The sequence below is a fragment of the Hypanus sabinus genome, chromosome 11, assembly GCF_030144855.1.
Source record: "Hypanus sabinus isolate sHypSab1 chromosome 11, sHypSab1.hap1, whole genome shotgun sequence".
Classification (NCBI taxonomy): domain Eukaryota; kingdom Metazoa; phylum Chordata; class Chondrichthyes; order Myliobatiformes; family Dasyatidae; genus Hypanus; species Hypanus sabinus.
Window position 1 is genome coordinate 1,135,482 of NC_082716.1, and position 25,958 is coordinate 1,161,439.

Sequence of the window (25,958 nt, forward strand, 5' to 3'; positions counted from 1 at the left end):
CTGTGCTCAGTTCTGGTCGCCTCACTACAGGAAGGATGTGGAAGCCATAAAAAGGATGCAGAAGAGATTTACAAGGATGTTGCCTGGATTTGGGAGCATGACTTATGAGAATAGGTTGAATGAACTCGGCCTTTTCTCCTTGGAGCGATGGAGGATGAGAGGTGACCTGATAGAGGTGTATAAGATGATGAGAGGCATTGATTGTGTGAATAGTCAGAGGTTTTTTCCCAGGGCTAAAATAGCTAACACAAGAGGGCACAGATTTAAGGTGCTTGGAAGTAGGGACAGACGAGATATGGGATAAGTTTTTTCCTCAGAGTGGTAAGTGCGTGGAATGGGCTGCTGGCAATGGTGGTGGAGGCGGATATGATAGGGTCTTTTAAAGACTCCTGGACAGGTACATGGAGCTCCGAAAAGTAGAGGGCTATGGGTAACTCTAGGTAATTGCTCGGGTAAGGACATGTTCAGCACAGCATTGTGGGCCAAAGGGCCTGTATTGTGCTGTAGGTTTTCTATATTTCTACACTGATAAGCTGTACTATCTTTTCCTCCTATAGGGTGAAGATGGTTTCCCTGGATTTAAAGGTGACATGGGGCTGAAGGGGGAGCGGGTGAGTGATTTTTCCAGTCTGTGTGGGTGCCAGACTGTGGTATGGGGGGCTTCTGGGCATTCACTTGGATCAGTCACATCACACCTCAAGTCTGCTTCTGCTGAGCAGGAAACTGGCAGATTCTAATGAGTCAAATACCCTTCAGCCCTGCTCTGAGGTGGGGGGGGGGGGTGATTAGTGATGCTCCTTACTTCATTCCCTCCTGTGCCTGAGGTCACAAGCTTTTGTCTGTGGTCAATAGCCAGAAACCTGTCAGAGGGGACCATCTTCTAACAGAGGTTATGACCCTGTAGCAGGAATCTTTACCATTTCCCTTCCCACCCTTGTTCTCACTGACTGGAACGGTTGTAGCATTCCAACAAGATTGACAGATTCTGTGAAAGCTCACCACCATCTCCCAGGGCTCAGCACTGGACACAAGTCACGTTCATCTGAGAGAATGGTGGAGGCTGTCTGTGCCTTGACCTCACTGCCAGCTAGGACTCACCATTAGTCAGAGGGGCCTGAATTTGAAGGGAGGTATGTGTTTTCAATGGCTACAGCTGGCTGAGGGTCCCTGCTGGGGTTTGTGAGTCCCCCACCCTCAGTTCGTATCCAGCTCACTTACCCTACCCCCCACCATCTCATTTCCAACTTATTTGACTCCACCCTCACTGCTGGCTTGTCCACTTCCCCTCATAACCCCATCCCTTGTTGCCTGATCATCCCGTCTCCTCATCCCTGGCTTGGCATTCTGCCCAGACCTTGTTTACAGCCCATCTCCTCATACTAGGGTTGCCATTCGGTCCAGATTTATTCTGCAGCCCATCGCCCTCACCCCTGTGCCATCTTCATCATTTCCTCTCCCACCCGTGTTCTCACCAACTGGAACGGTTGTAAGCCCACCAACTCCTTCCTCATCCAAAATGAGTCCATTCAGCCCACTAATTGCTCCCTGCCTTCCCACATTGGGGGAGTTGAATTGATGGGCATTAACAGTACTTGGGGGTGCAGGGCATTTATGAGAGGGGCACGGGAGTGAGTGAGAGGAATGTATGGTGTGAGTGAGCTGCCAGTGAGATTTACCATTCCTCACTCTCTGCTGCAGGGTGAGACTGGGTTACCAGGACCTCGCGGAGAGGATGGACCCGAGGGTCCTAAAGGTCGCTCAGGACCCGCAGGAGACTCTGGTGCAGCAGGATTAGCTGGAGAGAAGGTCAGTACTGGGGAAGTGGGCACTCCTATGGGATATCCCAGAGCAGTAGGACAGGCTGTGCTTGAGTGCAAGGAGTGACCAGCACTCGAGGGGTGGGATGTCTATGGTGTCAGAGATGTCCCACTGTCAATCATCACCTCTCCACATCACCCATAGTGCTGCCTTTGAGTCTGGGGAGGGGCTTTTTCCAGTGAGAGAGTCTCCATCAAGGGACACTGGAGATTCTGCAGGTGCTGGAAATCCAGGGTAACACACACAGAATTTTGGAGGAACTCAGCAGGTCAGGCAGCATCTATGGAGGAGAACAAACAGATTTTAGCAGAACAAGGGGTGATCTTCTGAAACATCTCTGACCTTAAGGGGACATGACAAGGGAGAGGTGGAGATATTTCCGCCGTGTGAGAATCTCAATGGGGCGGGGTACTGTTAGAGGATTAGGGGGCAAACATTTAAAACTAAGGTGTGTAGTGTCTTCTCATAGAGGGAGTGGAATCTCTGGAATTCTCCACCCAAGAGGGGTTTATAGAGGAGGGAGAGAAGTGTTTGACAGATCAGGGGATTGAGGGCAATGGGGAACTGGTATAGAAGCAGGGATGAGGCCTCGGGCAGATCGGTGAGATAGGATGAGGAGCTGAGGGGCTGAGTGGCCTCCTTCAGCTCAGTCTGCTCGTTACTGGTGAGTTCTGCTGATGGACTGTTTCACTTCAGGGAAAGTTGGGCGTTCCAGGATTGCCAGGATATCCCGGCAGGCAAGGACCAAAGGTGAGTAACCATCCAGTTCACGGGCTACCGGACAGTGACGGGGTGAGGGCACTGGGAATGATGAGAGTTTGGGATCCCAGTTCGCGGGCTACCTGACAGTGACGGGGTGAGGGCACTGGGAATGATGAGAGTTTGGGATCCCAGTTCGCGGGCTACCTGACAGTGACGGGGTGAGGGCACTGGGAATGATGAGAGTTTGGGATCCCAGTTCGCGGGCTACCTGACAGTGACGGGGTGAGGGCACTGGGAATGATGAGAGTTTGGGATCCCAGTTCGCGGGCTACCGGACAGTGACGGGGTGAGGGCACTGGGAATGATGAGAGTTTGGGATCCCAGTTCGCGGGCTACCTGACAGTGACGGGGTGAGGGCACTGGGAATGATGAGAGTTTGGGATCCCAGTTCGCGGGCTACCTGACAGTGACGGGGTGAGGGCACTGGGAATGATGAGAGTTTGGGATCCCAGTTCGCGGGCTACCTGACAGTGACGGGGTGAGGGCACTGGGAATGATGAGAGTTTGGGATCCCAGTTCACGGGCTACCTGACAGTGACGGGGTGAGGGCACTGGGAATGATGAGAGTTTGGGATCCAGTGGGCAGTGCTAGACTAGTGGACAGCAACATATCGACTGTACAGAGTGGGATCTAATGAAAAGCACTGGATCTGGCAGTGTAGGATCCAGTGCACAGAGTGGGATCCATGGTCACTATGCCTGTAATGTTGTGAATGTTGCTCCATTTCCTCTCCCTATCCCCTGAGGATTGGCTACTGGCAGGGAAGCACTGATTCCTTGAGGAACAGGGCAATTCTCCCTGTGGTTCCTCTTCCTCTCTCACCCTGTCCCTGCCTCTACCTGATGCTCCACATTTGGGCAATCTCTCTCAGCATGAGACAGATTGAGAGGGAGAGACATCTGTCACTGCCATCGCTGCTCCCATACTGGGCCAAAGGAGGGTGGGAGACCTACAGACTGGACAGTGAACAGATTACACAGACAATGGAAGAATTGTAGCTCAAGGTTCCCACTCACTGCACCCCAGTGTCCTTTCAGTTGACAGTAGTCCTTTGGCACAGAATGGTGAGACAACTTTCCAGAAATTCCAGTATTTTTAAGAGACCAGAGTCCTGTTCAGTATCACCTGCCAGTATTACAGAGTTCTAATGTACAGTCGATGCACTAAACAGTCTGTGTCTCATACAATCCTTGTACAGAATGTGTATTGCGTGGTCTGTGGACTGTGCAGTCTGTTCAATATAGTTTGTTTGCTGTATAGAATGTGTACTGTGTAGTCTGTGGACTGTGCAGTCTGTGTGCTGTACAGATATGTACTGCCTTGTCTGTGGACTGCACAGTCTGTTCTACACAGACTATATGCTAGACAGAATGTGCCTGTGTAGTGTGTGTCCCATACAGTCCATGAGCCGAACAGTCTGTGTACTGCACAGTCTGTTCTGTACAATCTGTGTGCTGTGCAGTCTGCAAGCTGCACAGGATATGTACTGTAAATGGTAAACCTATGTTTTTGTCTGACCATTTAAAAGCAAGTGCCCCTTTGGTCATTCTGATCCTTTGTATCTGACCTGTGTTTGTGGAAGATCTCCCCCTCTGCTCACCTTTTCTCATCCCTGTTCTCTCGTCTCTCTGATGCAATCGGGTTCTCAGGCTGCAGGTAAGTCTGTCTGCTCTCTTTTTTCCCCTCCACCTCCTGACTGATGTGCTCAGTGTACTGTGTGAAGACAAGGCCTGAAATGGTTTCAGTTGTTGAGCTGTTTACCTCCTGAACAACCCGTCCACACCAAATTGCCATCCTGAGCTAGTCCCAGTTATCTGTGTTTGGCCCATGTCCCTCTAAGCCATTCCTATCCCCATACCTGTCTAAACTTTTCCTATCCATGTACCTGTCTGAACCTTTCCTATCCCCGTACCTGTCTGAACCTTTCCTATCCATGTACCTGTCTGAACCTTTCCTATCCCCATACCTGTCTGAACCTTTCCTATCCATCAACCTGTCTAAACTTTTCCTATCCATGTACCTGTCTAAACTTTTCCTATCCATCAACCTGTCTGAACCTTTCCTATCCATGTACCTGTCTGAACCTTTCCTATCCATCAACCTGTCTAAATCTTTCCTATCCATGTACCTGTCTAAACCTTTTCTCCCCATGTACCTGTCCAACCTGTGCAAATGTCTTTTATGTATTGTAATTGTACTCACATCTTCCAGTTTCTTTGGCAGTTTGTTCCATATTCCCACCTCCCTCAGCCAGCATTTGGCTCCTATCATTCTGAACCTTCTGATACAGTTACCAGCATGGAAACAGAGCCTTTGGTCCTACCTGTACATGCTGATCAAGATGCTCACCTGAACTAGCCCCATTTGTCTGTGTTTGGCCCATATCACTCTGAACCCTTCCTTTCCATGTACCTGTCCCATGTCTCTTAAACATTGTAATTGTATAATTTCCTTGGGTAGCTTGTTCCATATACCCACCACCCCCGTGTGAAAATACTGCCCCTCAGGTCCTCTGCATACCTTTCCCCTTTCACCTTCTATCTATGCCCTCTAGTTTTGGACTCTCCTACCCAGAGAAGTTGACTGTGAGCATCCACCCTATCTAGGCCTCTCTTCATGATCTTATAACCTCCATGCTTAGCCTCCTTTGCTCTAGGGAAAGTAATCCATCTGTCCTTGTAACTCAAACCCTCCAGTACGGAAACATCTTGGTGATTCATTTCAGCACTCCCCTTGCTTAATCAGGTGTATGGGATAGAATGGCACCCAGGATCAGCCGTGAATAAATGGCATGGTGGACTCGATGGGATGAATGGCCTAATTCTACTCCTATGTCTTATGGTTTATGGTCTAATTACATTCTTCCTATTGCTAAGTGATCAGAACCGCACACACGTGACCCCCAGTGCCATCACACGCAACCCTCCCACTGCCATTACACATTTCTCCCCGTGCACTCACACCAATGTCTTGTGCATGTGTAACTTCACACACATGACTCCCAGTGCAGTCTTGTACAGGTGTAACATGACATCCCAATTCTTGTACTCACTGTCCTGATTGGTGATGCCAAGCATGCTAAGTGCCTTCCTCACCACCTTGTCTATATGTGTCACTCCTATATCGTGTACCTATCTCCCTAGGTCTCTCGGTTCTACAGCACTCTCCAGGGGCCTAATATTTAATGAGCAAATCCCACTCAATTTAACAAAATGCAATACTTTGAGTTAAATTCCATCTTCCGTTCCTTGGCCCATTTCCAGTTGTTATCTCAGACAACCTTTACCTTCCACCTCACCACCACCACTACTGTCATCTGTTATCTTATCACTCATACCAGCTATGTTCTCATCCTAACCATTAATATAACTGACCAACAACAGTGGACCCTTTGGAACACCACATGGTCACAGTGGACCCAGCACTGACCCCTGTGGGACACCACTGGTTACAGTGGACCCAGCACTGATCCCTGTGGGACACCACTGGTTACAGTGGACCCAGCACTGATCCCTGTGGGACACCACTGGTTACAGTGGACCCAGCACCGACCCCCCCCCCCCCCGTGGGACACCACTGGTCACAGTGGACCCAGCACTGATCCCTGTGGGACACCACTGGTTACAGTGGACCCAGCACTGATCCCTGTGGGACACCACTGGTTACAATGGACCCAGCACTGACCCCTGTGGGACACCACTGGTTACAGTGGACCCAGCACTGATCACTGTGGGACACCACTGGTTACAATGGACCCAGCACTGATAACTGTGGAACACCACTGGTCACAGTGGACCCAGCACTGACCCCTGTGGGACACCACTGGTTACAGTGGACCCAGCACCGACCCGCCGTGGGACACCACTTGTTACAGTGGACCCAGCACTGATCCCTGTGGGACACCACTGGTTACAGTAGACCAAGTGATAATCTCTGTGGGACATCACTGGTCATGGTGGACTCAATACCAACCTCTGTGGCATACCTCAGGTCACAAATCTCCAATCTCAGACAATTTCCCACCTTCCTCCTGACTCCTGTCACCAAGACAGTTTTGTACTGACCACTCTAATCCACTATTCAGGACCTTGCCAAAAGCTTTACTGCAGTCCAAGCAGACATCTACTGCCCTGTGCCCATGAATCTGCTTGGTTGTTTCATCAAAACAATTAATCAAATTGGTGTCCCTGCTGATATTATACAGCTTTATAAGATCACTCTTCAGTCTGCAAGGAATAAACAGCCTACCTGTACAACCTCAACCATTAACTCAGTCCTGGCAACTTTCTCATAAACTTCTCTGCATTCTTTCCAGCTTAATGATATTTTTTCAGTAACAGGGTGATCAAAAACTAAGGACTGACTTTGATGGACTCTTCAGCTCATGCTCTTATCTCTTATTGTTTATTTATTATTATTATTCTTTCTTTTTTTATTTGCACAGTTTGTTGTCTTTTGCACATTGGTGTTTGTCCCTCTTATTGGATGTGGTCTTTCATTGATTCTATTGTGTTTCTTCTGTTTTTGACTTTTAGACCATAAGATATAGGATCAGAATAGGCCATTTGGCCCATTGAGTCTGCTCTGCCATTTCACCATGACTGATCCTGCCTTCCCCCACCCCATATCCCTTCATACCTTGGCGAATCAAGGATCTATCAACTGGTGCCTTAAATATACATAAAGACTTGACTTCCACAGCTGCCTGTGGCAATCAATTCCACAGATTCACCTCTCTCTGGCTAAAGAAATTCCTCCTCATCTCCATTCTAAAAGGACACCTGTCTATTCTGAGGCTGTGTCCTCTGGCTTTAGACTCTCCCCCCATAGGAAACATCCTCTCCACATTCACTCCATTAAGGCCTTTCACAATTCGATACGTTTCAATGAGGTCACCCCTCTTTCTTCTGAATTCCAGTGAAATCAAGCCCAGAACCATCAAACACTCCTCATATGACAAGCTATTCAATCCTTGAATAATTTTCGTGAACCTCCTTTGAATCCTCCCCAGTTTCAGCACATCCTTTCTAAGATAAGTGGCTCAAAACTGCTCACCAGTGTTTTATAGAATCACAACGTTATGTCCTTGCTTTTATATTCTAGTCCTTTTGAAATGAATGTTAACATTACATTTACTTTCCTCACCACAGTCTCAACTTACAAATTAACTTTTAGAGAATCTTGCATAAGAACTCTCAAATCCCTTTTTGTATTTTCTCTCCATTTAGAGAATAGTCAACCCTTTCATTTCTTCTACCAGTGCATGAACATACACTTCCCAACCTGCCATTTCTTTGCCCCTTCTCCTAATCTGTCAGTTCTTCTGTAGCCTCTCTACTTCCTTAAAACGACCTGCTTCTCCACTTATCTTTATATCATCTGCCAAGTTTGCAACAAAGCCATTATTTCAGTCATCCAAATCATTAACAGATAATGTTAAACAAATCAGTCCCAACAATCAGACCCCCGTGGAACATCACTAGTCACTGGCAGCTAATCAGAAACGTCTCCCTTTATTCTTACCCTTTGCCCCCTGTGAATCAGCTACCGCTTTATCCAAACTAGAATCTTTTCAGTAATGCCATGGGTTTGTAGCTTGTTAAGCAGCCTCAGCTGTGGCAATACATACAAAATGCTGGAGACACTCAGGAGGCTAGGCAGCATCTATGGAAAAGAGTACAGTCAATGTTTCGGGTTTTTTGCGTGTGTTGCTCGGATTTCCAGTGTCTGCAGATTTTCTCTTCTTCATATATGGCACCTTGTCAAAGGGCTTCTGAAAATCCAAGTATTCACCATCAATTGATTCTTCTTTGTCTATTCTGCTTGCTATTTCTTCAAAGAATTCCATCAGATTTGTCAGGCAAGTTTTTTGAGGAAACCATGCGGACTATGGCCTATTTTATCATGTACCTTCAAGTACCCTGAGACCTCGTCCTTAATAATCAACTCCAACATTTTCCCAACCACTAAGGGCAGACTTACTGGTCTATAGTTTCCTTTCTTCTGCCTCTCTCTCTTCAAGTCAAGTCAAGTCGCTTTTATTGTCATTTTGACCATAACTACTGGTACAGTACATAGTAAAAATGAGACATTTTTCAGGACCATGGTGTTACATGACACAGCACAAAAACTAGACTGAACTACGTAAAAACAACACAGAGAGAAAAAAAAACAACACACAACAGCTACACTAGACTACGGACCTACCCAGGACTGCATAAAGTGCACAAACAGTGCAGGCATTACAATAAATAATAAACAGGACAGTAGGGCAGCAAGGTGTCAGTCCAGGCTCTGGGTATTGAGGAGTCTGTTAGCTTGGGGCAAGAAACTGTTACATAGTCTGGTCGTGAGAGCCCGAATGCTTTGGTGCCTTTTCCCAGATGGCAGGAGGGAGAAGAGATTGTATGAGGGGTGTGTGGGGTCCTTCATAATGCTGTTTGCTTTGCGGATGCAGCGTGCAATGTAAATGTCCATGATGGTGGGAAGAGACACCCTGATGATCTTCTCAGCTGACCTCACTATCCACTGCAGGTCTGGCGATCCGAGATGGTGCAATTTCCGAACCAGGCAGTAATGCAGCTGCTCAAAATGCTCTCAATACAACCCCTGTAGAATGATATGAGGATATGGGGTGGGAGATGGACTTTCCTCAGTCTTCACAGAAAATAGAGACGCTGCTGGGCTTTCTTTGCTATGGAGCTGGTGTAGAAGGACCAGGTGAGATTCTCCGCCAGGTGAACACCAAGAAATTTGGTGCTCTTAACGATCTCTACCAAGGAGCCGTCGATGTTCAGTGGGGAGTGGTTGCTCCGTGCCCTCCTGAAGTCAACAACCATCTTGATCATCCCTTCTTGAAGAGTGGAGTGACATTCACAATTTTCCAGTCTTCTGGAACCATTCCAGAATCTAGTGATTCTTGGAGATCATTATTAATACCTCCATAATACCCCCAGAATTACTAATATTACTTCATTACTAATACCTCCAGAAGGCATTCGATAAGGTGCCACATAGGAGATTGGTGAGTAAAATCAGAGCTCATGGCATTGGGGGCAGGGTTTCAACATGGATAGAAAACTGGTTGGCAGATAGAAAGCAAAGGGTAGCAGTGAATGGGTGTTTCTCGGACTGACTGGAGGTGACTAGTGGTGTACCACAGGGCTCTGTATTGGGACCACAGCTCTTTATGATTTATGTCAACGATTTAGATGAGGGCATTGAAAACTATATCAGCAAGTTTGCTGACGATACTAAACTGGGTGGCAGTGTGACATGCGAAGAGGACGTTAGGAGAATACAGGGAGACTTGGATAGGCTGGGTGAGTGGGCAGATACTTGGCAGATGTCATTCAATGTGAATAAATGTGAAGTTATCCACTTTGGAAGCAGGAACAAGAGGGCAGAGCATTGTCTGAATGGTGTAGAGTTAGGTAAGGGAGAAATGCAAAGAGACCTAGGAGTCCTAGTTCATCAGTCAATGAAGGTGAATGAGCAAGTGCAACAGGCAGTGAAGAGGGCAAATTGAATGTTGGCCTTTATTACAAGGGGAATTGAATACAAGGGCAAGGATGTCCTTTTGCATTTGTACAGGGCCCTGGTGAGACCACACCTGGAATATTGTGTACAGTTTTGGTCTCCAGGTTTAAGGAAGGACATTCTGGCAATTGAGGAAGTGCAGCATAGATTCACTAGGTTGATTCCTGGGATGGCAGGGCTGTCTTACGCAGAGAGATTGGAGAGATTGGGCTTGTACACACTGGAATTGAGGAGATTGAAAGGGGATCTGATTGAAACGTTTAAGATAATTAAAGGATTTGATAGGATTGAGGCAGGAAATATGTTCCAGATGTTGGGAGAGTCCAGTACCAGAGGGCATGAATTGAGAATAAGAGGTCAGTTATTTAAAACAGAGTTGAGGAAGAACTTCTTCTCCCAGAGAGTTGTGGAGGTGTGGAATGCACTGCCTCGGAAGACGGTGGAGGCCAATTCTCTGGATGCTTTCAAGAAGGAGCTAGATAGATATCTGATGGATAGGGGAATCAAGGGATATGGGGACAAGGCAGGGACTGGGTATTGATAGTGAATGATCAGCCATGATCTCAGAATGGTGGTGCAGACTCGAGGGGCCAAATGGTCTACTTCTGCATCTATTGTCTATAATCTCTTCAGCCATCTCTTTCAGAACTATGGGGTGTACAACAACTGGTCCAGGAAACCTATCTACCTTCAGACCTTTCAGTTTCCAAAGAACCTTCTCTCTAGTGATGATAACTTCACGCACTTCATAATCCCTGACACCTGGAACTTCCACCACACTAGTGTCTTCCACACTGAAGACTGATGCAAAATATTTATTCAGTTTGTCCACCATTTTCTTGTCCCCCACTACTACCTCTCCAGCATCATTTTCCAGGAGTCTGATATCCACTTTCACCTCTCTTTTACATTTTATGTGTCTGAAGAAACTTTCGGTATCCTCTTTAATATTTTTGGCTAGCTAATTTTGTATTCCATCTTTACCTTCTTAATGATGTTTTAGTTGCCTTCTGTTGGTTTTAAAATCTTCTCAGTCCTCTAACTTCCCACTAATTTTTGCTCTATTATATAAGAACATAAGAAATAGGAGCAGAAGAAGGCTATCTGGCCTGTCGCGCCTGCTCTGCCATTTCATAAGATCATGGTAGTTCTGGCCATGAACCCATCTCCACCTACCTGCCTTTTCCCCATAACCTCTAATTCCCCTACTGTGCAAAATCTATCCAACCTTGTCTTAAATATATTTACCAAGGGAGCTTCCACTGGGCAGTGAATTCCACAGATTCACCACTCTTCAGGAAAACCAGTTCCTCTTCAACTCTATCCTAAATCTACTCCCCCGAATCTTGAGGCTATGTCCCCTAGTTCTAGTCTCACCTACCAGTGGAAACAACTTTCCTGTCTCCATCTTATCTAACCCTTTCATAATTTTATATGTTTCTGAAAGATCTCCTCTCAATCTCTCCTCATAGTCTAATCCCCTCTGGAATCAACCTGGTGAACCTCCTTTGCACCACCCCCAAAGCCAGTGTATCCTTCCTCAAGTAAGGAGACCAGAACTGCATGCAGTACTCCAGGCGTGGCCTCACCAGTACCCTGTACAATTGCAGCATAACCTCCCTGCTCTTAAATTCAATCCCTCTAGCAATGAAGACATTTTCCTTCTTGATAGTCTGCTGCACGTGCAAACCAACCTTTTGTGATTTATGCACAAGCTCTCCCAAGTCCCTCTGCACAGCAGCATGCTGCAATGTTTACCATTTGCTCTTTTGTTTTTCCTTCCAAATTGGATGACCTCACTTTTACCAACATTGTATTCCATCTGCCAGATGCTTGTCCACTCATTTAACCTATCTATATCTCTCTGCAGACTCTCTGTAACTTCAGCACAATTTACTTTTCCACTCAATTTAGTATCATCAGATAATTTAGATACACTGCACTTAGTCCTCTCTTCCAGATTGTAGAAGTGTATTGTGAACAGCTGAGGGCCCAGCTCCGACCCCTGCGGCACACCACTCACCACTGGTTGTCAACCTGAGTTTCAAAATCAGGTTTATTATCACCAGCATTGTCGGGAAATTTGTTAACTTAGTAGCAGCTGTTCAATGCAATACATAATATAGAAGAAAGAAAAATAATAATAATAATAATAATAATAATAATTAATAAATCAGTAAATCAATTACTGTATACATATATTGAATAGATTAAATACCATGCAAAAAAACAGAAATAATATATATTTAAAAAGCGAGGTAGTGTTCAGGGGTTCAATGCCCATTTAGGAATCAGATAGCAGAGGAGAAGAAGCTGATCCTGAATCACTGAGTCTGTGCCTTCAGGCTTCTGTACCTCCTACCCGATGTACAAAAAGGTTGGGTTGCTCTTGAATCTGAAGGGGACCAATATCCTGGCGGGGAGGTTTTCAAAGGCTATTAGGGAGAACTAGAATTGCTGGGGGTGGGGGGAACCGAACTGAAGTGACAGAGGAAAGGGAGACTGGCTCACAAATAGAGAAACCTTGGAGACAGTGCGAAAGTGAGGATAGGCAGGTGATAGAGAAGGGACGCACTCAGATCGATGGTTTGAGATGTGTCTATTTTAATGTGAGGAGTATTATGAATAAAGTGGATGAGCTTAGAGCATGGATCAGCTCTTGGAGCTATGATGTTGTGGCCATTACAGAGTCTTGGATGGTGCAGGGGCAGGAATGGCTACTTCAAGTGCCAGGCTTTAGATGTTTCAGAAAGGACAGGGAGGGAGGCAAAAGAGCTGGGGGTGTGATCAGAGATAGTGTCACAGCTGCAGAAAAGGAGGAAGTCATGGAGGGGTTGTCTATGGAGTACATACGTGTGGAAGTTAGGAATAGGAAGGGGTCAATAACTCTACTGGGTGTTTTTTTATAGACCACCCAATAGTAACAGGGATATCGAGGAGCAGATAGGGAGACAGATTCTGGAAAGGAGTAATAATAACAGGGTTGTTGTGGTAGGAGATTTTAATTTCCCAAATATTGATTGGCATCTCCCTAGAGTGAAGGGTTTAGATGGGTGGAGCTTGTTAGGTGTGTTCAAGAAGGTTTCTTGACACAATATGTAGATAAGCCTACAAGGGGAGAGGCTGTACTTGATCTAGTATTGGGAAATGAACCTGGTCAGGTGTCAGGTCTCTCAGTGGGAGAGCATTTTGGAGATATTGATCACAATTCTATCTCCTGTACCACAGCATTGGAGAGGAATAAGAACAGACAAGTTAGGAAAACATTTAATTGGAGTAAGAGGAAATATGAGGCTATCAGACAGGAATGGAAGCATAAATTGGAAACTGATGTTGTTCCCTTATTCAAGAAAGGGAGTAGGGATAGCACAGGAAGTTATAAACCAATGATTCTCACTTCAGTGGTTGGAAAGCTGATGGAGAAGATCCTGAGAGGCAGGATTTATGAACATTTGGAAAGGCATAATATGATTAGGAATAGTCAGCATGGCTTTGTCAAAGGCAGGTCGTGCCTGACTGAATTTTTTGAGGATGTGACTAAACACATTGATGAAACTTGAGCTGTTGATGTAGTGTATCTGGATTTTAGTCAGGCATTTGCTAAGGTACCTCATGCAAGGCTTGTTGAGAAAGTAAGGAGGCATGGGATCCAAGGGGACATTGCTTTGTGGATCCAGAACTGGCTTGCCCACAGAAGGCAAAGAGTGGTTGTAGATGGGTCATATTCTGCATGGAGGTCGGTCACCAGTGGAGTGCCTCAGGGATCTGTTCTGGGACCCTTACTCTTCGTGATTTTTATAAATTACTTGGATGAGGAAGTGGAGGGATGGTTAGTAAGTTTGCTGATGACACAAAGGTTGGGGGTGTTGTGGACAATGTGGAGGGCTGTCAGAGGTTACAGCAGGACATCGATAGAATGCAAAACTGGGCTGAGAAGTGGCAGATGTTCAACCCAGATAAGTGTGAAGTGGTTCATTTTGGTAGGTCAAATATGATGGCAGAATATAACATTAATGGCAAGACTCTTGGCAGTGTGGAGGATCAGACGGATCTTGGGGTCAGAGTCCATAGGACACTCAAAGCTGATACGCAAGTTGACTCTGTGGTTAAGAATGCATATGGAGGATTGGCCTTCATCAACCATACGATTGAGTTTAAGAGCTGAGAGGTAATGTTGTAGCTACATAGGACTCTGGTCAGACCCCACTTGGAATACTGTGCCTAATTCTGGTTGCCACACTACAGGAAGGATGTGGAAACCATAGAAAGGGTGCAGAGGAGATTTAAAAGGATGTTGCCTAGCTTGCGGAGCATGCCTTATGAGAATAGGTTGAGTGAACTCGGCCTTTTCTCCTCGGAGCGACGGAGGATGAGAGGTGGCCTGATAGAAGTGTATAAGATGAGAGGTATTGATCATGTGGATAGTCAGAGGCTTTTTCCCAGGTCTGAAATGGCAAGCACGAGAGGGCATAGTTTTAAGGTCCTTGGAAGTAGGTACAAAGGAGATGTCACGGATAAGTTTTTTACCCAGAGAGTGGTGAGTGCATGGAATGGGCTGCCGGCAATGGTGGTGGAGGTGGAAACAATAGGGTCTTTTAAGAATGCCTTTTGTGGACCTTATAAAAAAAAAGAGGGCTATGGGTAAGCCTAGGTAGTTCTAAGGGAAGGACATGCTTGGTACAGCTTTGTGGGCTGAAAGGCCTGTATTGTGCTGTAGGTTTTCTATGTTTCGATGTAACTGCGAGAAAAGGGCATGCTGTAGGTGCTGGAGGTCCTTAATAATGGATGCTGCCTTTTTGAGACACCACTCCTTGAAGATGTCCTGGGTACTTAATCGGCTAGTACCCAAGATGGAGCCGACTGGATTTACAACCCTCTGCAGCTTCTTCCGGTCTGTGCAGTAGCCCACGCACCCCTCACCCTCCGCCTCCATACCAGACAGTGATGCAGCCTGTCAGAATGCTCTCCATGGTACATCTATTGAAGTTTTTGAGTGTATTTGTTGACATGCCAAATCTCTTCAAACTCCTAAGGAAGTATAGCTGTTGTCTTGCCTTCTTTATAACTGCATCGATATGTTGGCGCCAGGTTTGGTCCTCAGAGATCTTGACTCCCAGGAACTTGAAACTGCTCACTCTCTCCACTTCTGATCCCTCTATGAGGATTGGTATATGTTCCTTTGTCTTACCCTTCCTGAAGTCCACAATCAGCTCTTTTGTCTTACTGATGTTGGTTACCATGTTGTTGCTGAGGCACTACTCCACTAGTTGGCATGTATTGCTCCTGTACACACTCTCGTTACCACCTGAGATTCTACCAACAATGGTAGTAAGGGATAAAATTGGTCCTCTTGAAGATCAGAGTGGTCGGCTAAGTATGGAACCAAAAGAAATGGGGGATATCTTAAATAGATTTTTTGCATCTGTATTTACTAAGGAAACAGGCATGGAGTCTATGGAAATAAGGCAAACAAGTAGTGAGGTCATGGAACCTATACAGATTGAAAAGGAGGAGGTGCTTTCTGTCTTGAGGCAAATCAGAGTAGATAAATCCCCAGGACCTGACAGGGTGTTCCTTTGGACCTTGAACGAGACTAGTGTTGAAATTGAAGGGGCCCTGGCAGATTTAAAATGTTGGTATCCATGGGTGAAGTGCCAGAGGATTGGAGGATAGGTCATGTTGTTCCGTTGTTTAAAAAAATTTCCAGTCTTTTTTTTTGTATGAACTGTCAAGAGGAGTTGTGATTCTTTGTTTATTCACAATAGCCTAATACTACATTTACATGACTTTGACAGTATACATCCCTTCCATTGTTTGTACATTTGTTGCATTATGTATTTGATATAACTTCTCTGATTTGTATCTATTCATTTTTTTAAAAATCAATAAAAAAAAGATTGAAATGAAAAAGAAAGGCTCTAAAAGTAATCTGGGAAATTATAGGTCAGTAAGTTTGACGTCAGTAGTAGGTAAATTATTGGAAGGAGTACTAAGAGATAGGATCTACAAGTATTTGGATAGACAGGGACTAATTGGGGAGTGTCAACATGGCTTTGTGAGTGGTAGGTCATGTTTAGCCAATCTATTAGAGTTTTTCGAGGAGGTTACCAGGAAAGTGGATGAAGGGAAGGCAGTGGATGTTGTCTATATGGACTTCAGTAAGGCCTTTGACAAGGTCCTGCATGGGAATTTAGTTAGGAAGATTCAGTCACTAGGTATACATGGTGAGGTAGTAAATTGGGTTATACATTGGCTCAATGGGAGTAGCCAGAGAGTGATAGTGGAGGATTGCTTCTCTGAGTGGAGGCCAGTGACTAGTGGTGTGCCACAGGGATCAGTGCTGGGTCCATTGTTATTTGTAATCTATATCAATGATCTGGGTGATAATGTGGTAAATTGGATCAGCAAATTTGCTGATGATACAAAGATTGGAGGTGTAGTGGACAGTGATACATAATTCAAGATACAAGGATCAAGATACATAATTCCCTAAAAGTGGCATCACAGGTAGATAGGATAGTAAAGAGAGCTTTTGGCAGATTGGCCTTTATAAATCAAAGTACTGAGTATAAGAGTTGGAATGTAATAGTGAGGTTGTATACGACATTGGTGAGGCCGTATTTGGAGTACTGTGAGCAGTTTTGGTCACCTAATTACAGGAAGGATATTAACAAGGTTGAAAGAGTGCAGAGAAGGTTTACAAGGATGTTGCTGGGACTTGAGTAACTGAGTTACAGAGAAAAGTTGAATAGGTTAGGACCTTATTCCCTGGAGTGTAGAAGAATGAAGGGAGATTTGATGGAAGTATATAAAATTATGATGGGTATAGATAGAGTGAATGCAAGCAGGCTTTTCCACTGAGGCTAGGGGAGAAAAAAAACCAGAGGACTTGGGTTAAGGGTGAAGGGGGAAAAGTTTAAAGGGAACATTAGGGAGGGCTTTTTCACACAGAGAGTGGTGGGAGTGTGGAATGAGCTGCCAGGTGAAGTGGTAAATGTGGGCTCACTTTTAACATTTAAGAAAAACTTGGACAAGTACATGGATGAGAGGTGTATGGAGGGATATGGTTCAAGTGCAGTTCAGTGGGACTCGGCAGAAAAATGGTTCAGCACAGGCAAGAAGGGCTGAAGGGCCTGTTTCTGTGCTGTAATATTCTATGGTTCTATCAACAAATTTACCGATGATATTTGAGCTACGCCTAGCCACGTAGTCATGGGTATAAAAAGAGTAGAGCAGCAGACTAAGTACACACCTCTGAGGTGCACCAGTGTTGATCATCAGCGAGGAGGAGATGTTATCACCAATACGTACAGATTGTGGTTGTCCAGTTAGGAAGTTGAGGATCCAATTGCAGAGGGAGGTACAGAGACCCAGGTTCTGTAACTTCTCAATCAGGATTGTGGGAATGATGGTGTTAAATGCTGAGCTATAATCAATGACCAGCATCCTGACATTAGGTGTTCGTAACACCCATGTATCCCAACTGTCTGCTTCCTATTAGTTAACCAATCCTCCATCTATGCTAAAACATCACCCCAACTCTATGCATCCTTATCTTAAGATAGAAAAAAACATAGAAACATAGAAATCCTACAGCCGAATTAAGGCCCTTCGGCTGACAATGCTGTACTGAATATGTAGTTACTTTAGAAATCACCTAGAGTTACCCATAGCACTCCATTTTTCTAAGCTCCATGTACCTATCCAGGAGTCTCTTAAAAGACCCTGTTGTATCTGCCTCCACTACCATTGCCAGCAGCCCATTCCATGCACTCAACACTCTCTGCATAAAAAAACTTACCCCTGACATCTCCTCTGTACCTCTTATGGACAAGTCCTTTATGCGGCATCTTATTGGATGTCTATCTGTTCCCCTCTATCCACTGCGTTCATTATATCCTCAAAGAACTCCAGTAATTTTGTCAAACAGGACCTGCCTTTGCTGAAACCATGCTGTGTCTGCCTGATGGATCCATTTCTTTCCAGATGCCTTGCTATTTCTTCTTTAATGATTGTTTCAAGCATTTTCAAGCATTTAACTACAGAAGTTAAACTTACTGGCCTACAGTTACTTGCCTTTTACCTTCATACATTTTGTACAGTGGCATGGCATTTGCCATCTTCTAAACTGCTGGGAAGATCCCAGAGCCCAGAGAATTTTGATTAATTATTTCCAAAGCCTCTACTATAACCTCTGGCATTTCTTTCAGTAGCCTGGGATGCATTCCATCAGGACCAGAGGACTTATCTTTTTCAGGCCCATAAGTTTGTTCAGCACTAACTCTCTGGTGATAACTATTGTATCAAGGTCCTCATCTCTCATCACATCCATAACACCTCTCTTTGGCATATTAGACGTGTCCTCCTCTGTGAAGACCGACACAAAATAGTCATTCAACGCTTCTACTGTTTCCTCATTACCCAATATCAATTCCCCCTTCTTGTTCTCCAATGGACCTATGTTCACTTTGGCTACTCTTTTCTGATTTATATAGTTATAAAATCTTTACTTTCTGTTTTTATATTTTGTGATAGTTTGTTTTCATAACCTAGCTTCCCTTTCTCTATTGCTCATTTTGTGGTTCTTTGTTGCTTTCTGATGGCATCCGTTAGTCTCATGAGACCATGGATCTGCACCTGGATTGGCTTGCAGTGACGCTGGAGTGTCCTCTCCAGGGCGCAGGCCTGGGCAGGGTTGTAAGGAAGACCGGCAATTGCCCAAGCAGCAAGTCTCCCCTCTTCACGCCACTGATGTTGTCCAGGGCCGATACAGCTTGGCGCCAGTGATGTCACAGGAGTTGCCAAAGCGAGGTTGAAGGCAACATCGGACTGCCTTAGGGACTCCAGGTCCAGATTTGTCATCAGGGTTTACTCCTGAAGTCTTTCCTATAAGTGGGTATGGCCGCAAGGCAGCGGAGGTTTGAAATCAGAGTTTTCCCTCTCTTAGATGGACTGCCTTCCCAGGCTGACGAGCTCCATCTACCTGAAGCACTGGTTTTAAGGTGCCAGGGTCTGCTTTCGCCCCCTCTCTTGTCAATAGAAACAGTTCCATTGGCCTTAGAGGCTAAGCCACACGAGAAGGCCAGGAGTTGGACTTGATTGTCAGAAGCTATTTAAGGTGCATGTCATGAGGAGCAGTTTTAGACAGTGGCACCTTGTCCTCACTACCGCTCCTCGACTTGGAAACAATTTTCCAGTTTCCCACTGCTCTGGCGACTTAGTATGCACAAACTTTTAGTTTTGTGCCTTCTTTTATTTCCTCAGATATCAGACCATAAGTAGGTACAGAGATGTCAGGGGTAAGTTTTTTACGCAGAGAGTGGTGAGTTCGTAGAATGGGCTGCTGGTAACGATGGTGGTGGAGGTGGGTACGATAGGGTCTTTTAAGAGACTCCTTGATAGGTACATGGAGCTTAGAAGAATAGAGGGCTATGGGTAATCCTAGGTAATTTCTAAGGCAAGGACATGTTTGGCACAGCTTTGTGGGCCAAAGGGCCTGTATTGTGATGTAGGTTTTCTAAGTTTCTATAAGACCATAAGCTATAGGAGCAGAAATAGGCTATTCAGCCCATCGAGTCTGCTCTTCCATTCAATCTTAGGCTGATCCAATTCTTCCAGTCATCCCCACTCCCCTACCTTCTCCCTATATCCTTTGATGCCCCGGCTAATCAAGAACCTATCTATCTCTGCCTTATATACACCCAATGACTTGGTCTCCACAGCCTCTTGTGGCAACAAATTTCACAGATTCACCACCCTCTTACTAAATTAATTTCTCTGCATCTCTGTTCTAAATGGATGTTCTTCAATCCTGAAGTCGTGCCTTCTTGTCCTAGACTCCCCTACCATGGGAAATAATTTTGCCTTATCTAATCTGTTCAGGTCTTTTAACATTTGGAATGTTTCTATGAGATCCCCCTCATTCTCCTGAACTCCAGGGAATACAGCCCAAGAGCTGCCAGACATTTCTGATACGGTAATCCTTTCATTCCTGGAATCATTCTCATGAATCTTCTCTGAACCCTCTCCAATGTCAGTATATCCTTTCTAAAGTAAGGAGCCCAAAACTGCACACAATACTCCAAGTGTGGTATCACAAGTGCCTTATAGAGCCTCAACATTATATTCTTGCTCTTACATTCTGTACCTCTAGAAATGAATGCCAACATTGCATTCGTCTTCTTCACTACAGACTCAACCTGGAGGTTAACCTTTAGGGTATCCTGCACAACTCCCAAGTCCCTTTGCATTTCTGCATTTTGAATTCTCTCTCCATCTAAATAATCGTCTGCCTTTTATTTATTCCACCAAAGTGAATGACCATACACTTTCCAACATTAGATTTCATTTACCACTTCCTTGCCCATTCCCCTAAACTATCTAAGTCTCTCTGCAGGCTCTCTGTTTCCTCAACACTTCCCGCTCCTCCACCTATCTTTGTGTCATCAGCTAATTTAGCCACAAATCTATTAATCCCATAGTCCATTTCATTGACATACATCTTATCCAAGGCTGGCTCTCCCCACCCTTACTGTCTTTGCTTTTAACTGTAATATACTTTTGTGGAGCACCATGAAAATTCTCTTTGAAAGTCTTCCACAGTTTCTCAACTGTCCCACCATATAGACTGTGTCCCCAGTGTACACTAGCCAGGCGGTCTCTAATCCCACTGTAGTCTCCATTAATTTAGGCATAATACACTGGTTTTAGATCAAACTATTTCACCTTCTATTTGTATGAGAAATTCAGTCATACTGTGATCACTCTTCCCAAGAGGATTTCCAATGACAGGATCACTCATTTTACCTGTCCGCACAGGACCAGAAATAAGATAACACGTTCCCTTGTAGGTTCAGTAACATGCTGTTCAAGAATACATCACTGATGTATTCTCAGAAGTCCTCCTCAAGACTGCCTTGAAGCAACTTGATTCACCCAATCTATGTGCAAGTTTAAGTCCCCCATGATAACTGCTGTTCCATTCTTACATGCCTCAGATATTTCTGTTTATTGCCTGTGCCGCTGTAATGTTATTCAGTGTCCAAAGAAACAACTCCCACCAGTGGAACACAGCAGGTCAGGCAGCATCTATAAGGAGAAGCACTGTTGACGTTTCGGGCCGAGACATCGATGGTGCTTCTTTCTTTAGATGCTGCCTGGCCTGCTGTGTTCCACCAGCATTTTGTGTGTGTTGCTTGAATTTCCAGCATCTGCAGATTTCCTCGTGTTAACTCCCACTGGTGATTTTTTTTCCCTTTTCTTTTCCTCATCTCTACTCAGGTGGATTGAACATTCTGTTCTTTCGATCTTAATTCGCCTATAACTGTCACTCTGATTTCATCTATAATTAAGAATGCTACCCCACCTCCCTTACCTTCCTGATATCCTGGATATTTAATTCCCAATCCTCTCCACCCTGCAACCACATCTCTATAATGGTCAAAAAATCATACCCTCATGCACTACTTTGTGCCACAATTTCACTGACATTGTTTTGAATATTACAGGCATTCAAATACAGTGCCCTTACACTCATTGTGCTTTTAAAATCTTGTAATCTTTTGCACTTGACTTTTCTGCACTCCACATATTTTTCTCTTTTTTTATCTTTTGATTTTTCTTTGCCTTTATCAACACTTTATTTTTTTTAACTTTACTTTTTCAATCTGTTGAACTCACACCCCTATTATTCATTTTAAAACCCTACCCACAGCCCTAGTTAGGCAATTCGCTAGGATCCATCATGGTTCAGCTGGAGCCCGTCCCATTGGTACAGCTCCCTCCTTCCCCAATACTGGTGCCAATTTCCCATGAATTCAAATCCAGCTCTCCCACACCAATCCTTAATCCATGCATTTAACTCTCTAATCTTCTCGACCCTTGCCAATTTACACTTGGCTCAAGCAGAATATACAGTAGTATTAATTGTAAGACTCTTGGCAGTGTGGAGAATCAGAGGGATCTTGGGGTCCGAATCCATAGGACACTCAAAGCTTCCAAGCAGGTTGATTCAAACAACACACACAAAGTGCTGGTGGAACACAGCAGGCCAGGCAGCATCTATAGGGAGAAGCACTGTCGACGTTTCGGGCCGAGACCCTTCACAGGTTGATTCCAAGCAGGTCGATTCTGTGGTTAAGAAGGCATACAGTGCATTGGCCTTCATCAACCATGGGATTAAGTTTAGGAGCCGAGAGGTACTGTTGCAGCTGTATAGGACCCTAGTCAGAATTTCTGGTCGCCTCACTACAGGAAGGATGTGGAAGGGTGCAGAGGAGATTTACAAGGATGTTGCCTGAATTGGGGAGCATGCCTTATGAGAGTAGGTTGAGTGAACTCGACCTTTTCTCCTTGGAGCAACTGAGGATGAGAGGTGACCTGAGAGAGGTATATAAGATAAGAGGCATTGATCATGTGGGTAGTCAGAGGCTTCTTCCCAGGGCTGAAACAGCTAACATGAGAGGGCACAGTTTAAGGTGTCTGGAAGTAGGTACAGAGGAGATGTCAGAGGTAAGTTTTTTACGTAGAGAATGGTGAGTTCATGTGTGGCATGTGGCCAAGTGGTTAAGGTGTTGGACTAGCAATCTGAAGGTCATGAGTTCGAGCCCCAGCTGAGGCAACATGTTGTGTCCTTGAGCAAAGCACTTAACCACACATTGCGCCAGTCCACCCAGCTGAAAATAGGTACCAGCAAAATGCTGGGGGTTAACCTCGCGATAGACTAGCGTCCTATCCGGGGGGGAGTTTCATACTCTCAATCGCTTCATGCCATGGAAACCGGCATAAGCACCGGTTTGATGAGTCTATAAGCCTCAGGACAGACTTTAACCTTCTTAACTTTTGGTGAGTGTATGGAATGGGCTGCTGGCAACGGTGGTGGAGACAGATACGATTAGATTAGAAGACTCCTGGATAGGTACATGGAGCTTAGAAAAATAGAGGGCTATGAGTAACCCTAGGTAATTTCTAAAGTAAGTACATGTTTGGCACGGCATTGTGGGCTGAAGGGCCCGTATTGTGCTGTAGGTTTTCAATGTTCCTATGTTTAGAAATCTAGAGATTGCCACCTTTTTGGTTCTGTTTTTTAATTTAGTTCCTAGCTGCTCATATTCCCTTAGCAGAAACTCTTTCCTCATTCTACCTATGTCATTGGTACCCACATAGACCACAACAACTGGATTGCTCCCCCCCCATAAGTTTCACAAGTCCCCTTACACCTCTGCATTTTGAATTCTCTCTCCATCTAAGTAATAGTCTGCTCATTTATTTCTTCCACCAAAGTGCAAAACCATACACTTTCCAACATTGCATTTCATTTGCCACTTCTTTGCCCATTCCCCTAAACTATCTAACTCTTCCTGCAGACTCTCTGTTTCCTCACCACTCACTCCTCCAATTAACTTTGTATCATCAGCAAATTTAACCACAAATCCATTAATCCCATAGTCCAAGTCATTGACATACATCGTAAAAAGCAGTGGTCCCAACACCGACCCCTGTGGAACTCTACTGGTAACCGGCAGCCAGCCAAAATAGGATCCCTTTTCTCCCACTCTCTGCTTTCTGCTGATCAGCCAATGCTCCATCCATGCTAGTAACTTCCCAGTAATTCCATGGGCTCTTATCTTGCTAAGCAGCCTCTTGTGCAGCTCTTTGTCAAAGGCCTTCTGAGAATCCAAGCACACCACATCCACTGCATCTCCTTTGTCTACCCTGCTTGTATTTCCTCAAAAAAATTGTAGTAGGTTAGTCAAGCTGAAATTTCCTTTTCAGGAAACCGTACTGGCATTGACTTATCTTATTGTGTACCTCCAGGTACTCTGTAATCTCATCCTTAACTATCGATTCCAATAACTTTTCAACCACTGATGTTGGTCTAACAGGTCTATAGTTTCCTTTCTGCTGCCTCCCTCCTTCTTAAATAGCAAAGTAACATTTGCAATTTTACAGTCATCTGGTACAATGCCAGAATCAATTGACTCTTGAAAAATCATTGTTAATGCCTCTGCAATCTCTCTAGCTACTTCCTTCAGAAATCAAGGGTGCATTTCATCAGGTCCAGGAGATTTATTCACCCTCAGACCATTAACCTTCCTGAGCACCTCCTTAATCGTAATTTTCACTGCACATACTTCACTTCCCTGACACTCTTGAATGCCCAGTATACTGCAGATGCCTTCCACTGCGAAGGCTGATGCAAAAATGGCATTCAGTTCCTCTGCCATCTCTGCATCTCTCATTACAATATCTCCAGTGTCATTGTCTATTGTATAGAAACATACAAAATTTTGAAAGGGATAGATAAGATAGAAGTAGGAAAGTTCTCTTCCTATCTTCTTATCAACTGCAAACTTTGCCACAAAGCCATTAATTTCACCAACTCATGATAGGTGCGCCAGTTATAGCTGAGTTCCCGCGAAGCTATCCCCTTTTAAACTTCACTCCCAGACCTGGGTGCCTCCTCCTCTCTCATAGCTTTCCAACTCATGATTGCTGCACTGGTTATAGCAGAGTTCCGGTGAAGCTTTCCCCTTTTAAACTTTGCTCCTGGACCTGGGTGCCACCTCCTCTCTTGTAGCTCTCCAACTCACTATTGCTGCACTGGTTATAGCAGAGTTCCGGTGAAGCTTTCCCCTTTTAAACTTCGCTCCTGGACCTGGGTGCCACCTCCTCTCTTGTAGCTCTCCAACTCACTATTGCTGCACTGGTTATAGCAGAGTTCCGGTGAAGCTTTCCCCTTTTAAACTTCGCTCCTGGACCTGGGTGCCACCTCCTCTCTTGTAGCTCTCCAACTCACTATTGCTGCACTGGTTATAGCAGAGTTCCGGTGAAGCTTTCCCCTTTTAAACTTCGCTCCTGGACCTGGGTGCCACCTCCTCTCTTGTAGCTCTCCAACTCACTATTGCTGCACTGGTTATAGCAGAGTTCCGGTGAAGCTTTCCCCTTTTAAACTTCGCTCCTGGACCTGGGTGCCACCTCCTCTCTTGTAGCTCTCCAACTCACTATTGCTGCACTGGTTATAGCAGAGTTCCGGTGAAGCTTTCCCCTTTTAAACTTCGCTCCTGGACCTGGGTGCCACCTCCTCTCTTGTAGCTCTCCAACTCACTATTGCTGCACTGGTTATAGCAGAGTTCCGGTGAAGCTTTCTCCTTTTAAACTTTGCTCCTGGACCTGGATGCCATCTCCTCTCTTGTAGCTCTCCAACTCGCGGTTGGTGTGTTGGTTATTAGAAACATTGAAAACCTACAGCACAATGCAGGCCCTTCGGCCCACAAAGTTCTGCCGAACACGTCATTAAATAGACGAAAACATGGATGTGGTGAGGACCTACAAATAAGCTGTGTAGATGGGCAGAGTTGCCTCTACTTCCTGAAGAAACTGAGGTCCTTTGGAGTATACAGACCTCAACTTCACATGTTCTACCAGTCTGTTGTCACCAGTACAATCTTCTATGCTGTGGTGTGCCGGTGCAAGAGCATCAACACAGGTGCTGCCAACAGGCTCCATAAACTGATTAGAAAGGCTGGCACTGTTATGGAAGTCAAATTGGACACACTAGAAGCTGTGGTAAAACAGAAAACACTGCGGAAAATCCTGGCTTTTCTGGACAATGTTTCTTACCCTCTGCATACCATCCAGGCTGAACAAAGAAACATTTTTAGTAATAGACGAAGACGTAGGAGCAGAATTAGGCCATTCAGCCCTTTGAGTCTGCTCCGCGATTCCATCATGGTTGATCCCGGATCCCACTCAATCCCATACTTGCCATATCCTTTGATGCCCTGACCGAACAGGAAACGATCAATTTCCGCTTTAAATGTACATGCAGACTTGGCCT

At 45.1% G+C, this 25,958-nt stretch overlaps 1 protein-coding gene across 1 annotated transcript in view; it reads left to right on the forward strand.

The window, feature by feature from the left end:
- The window catches only part of LOC132402321 (collagen alpha-1(XI) chain-like), a 404,241-nt gene that overhangs the window by 235,523 nt on the left and 142,760 nt on the right, over window positions 1-25,958 (forward strand). The window contains exons 30-32 of the mRNA XM_059985200.1: window positions 558-611; window positions 1,699-1,806; window positions 2,515-2,568. Of these exons, the coding sequence (XP_059841183.1) occupies window positions 558-611; window positions 1,699-1,806; window positions 2,515-2,568 (216 nt within the window). The remainder of the gene's footprint in view (window positions 1-557; window positions 612-1,698; window positions 1,807-2,514; window positions 2,569-25,958) is intronic.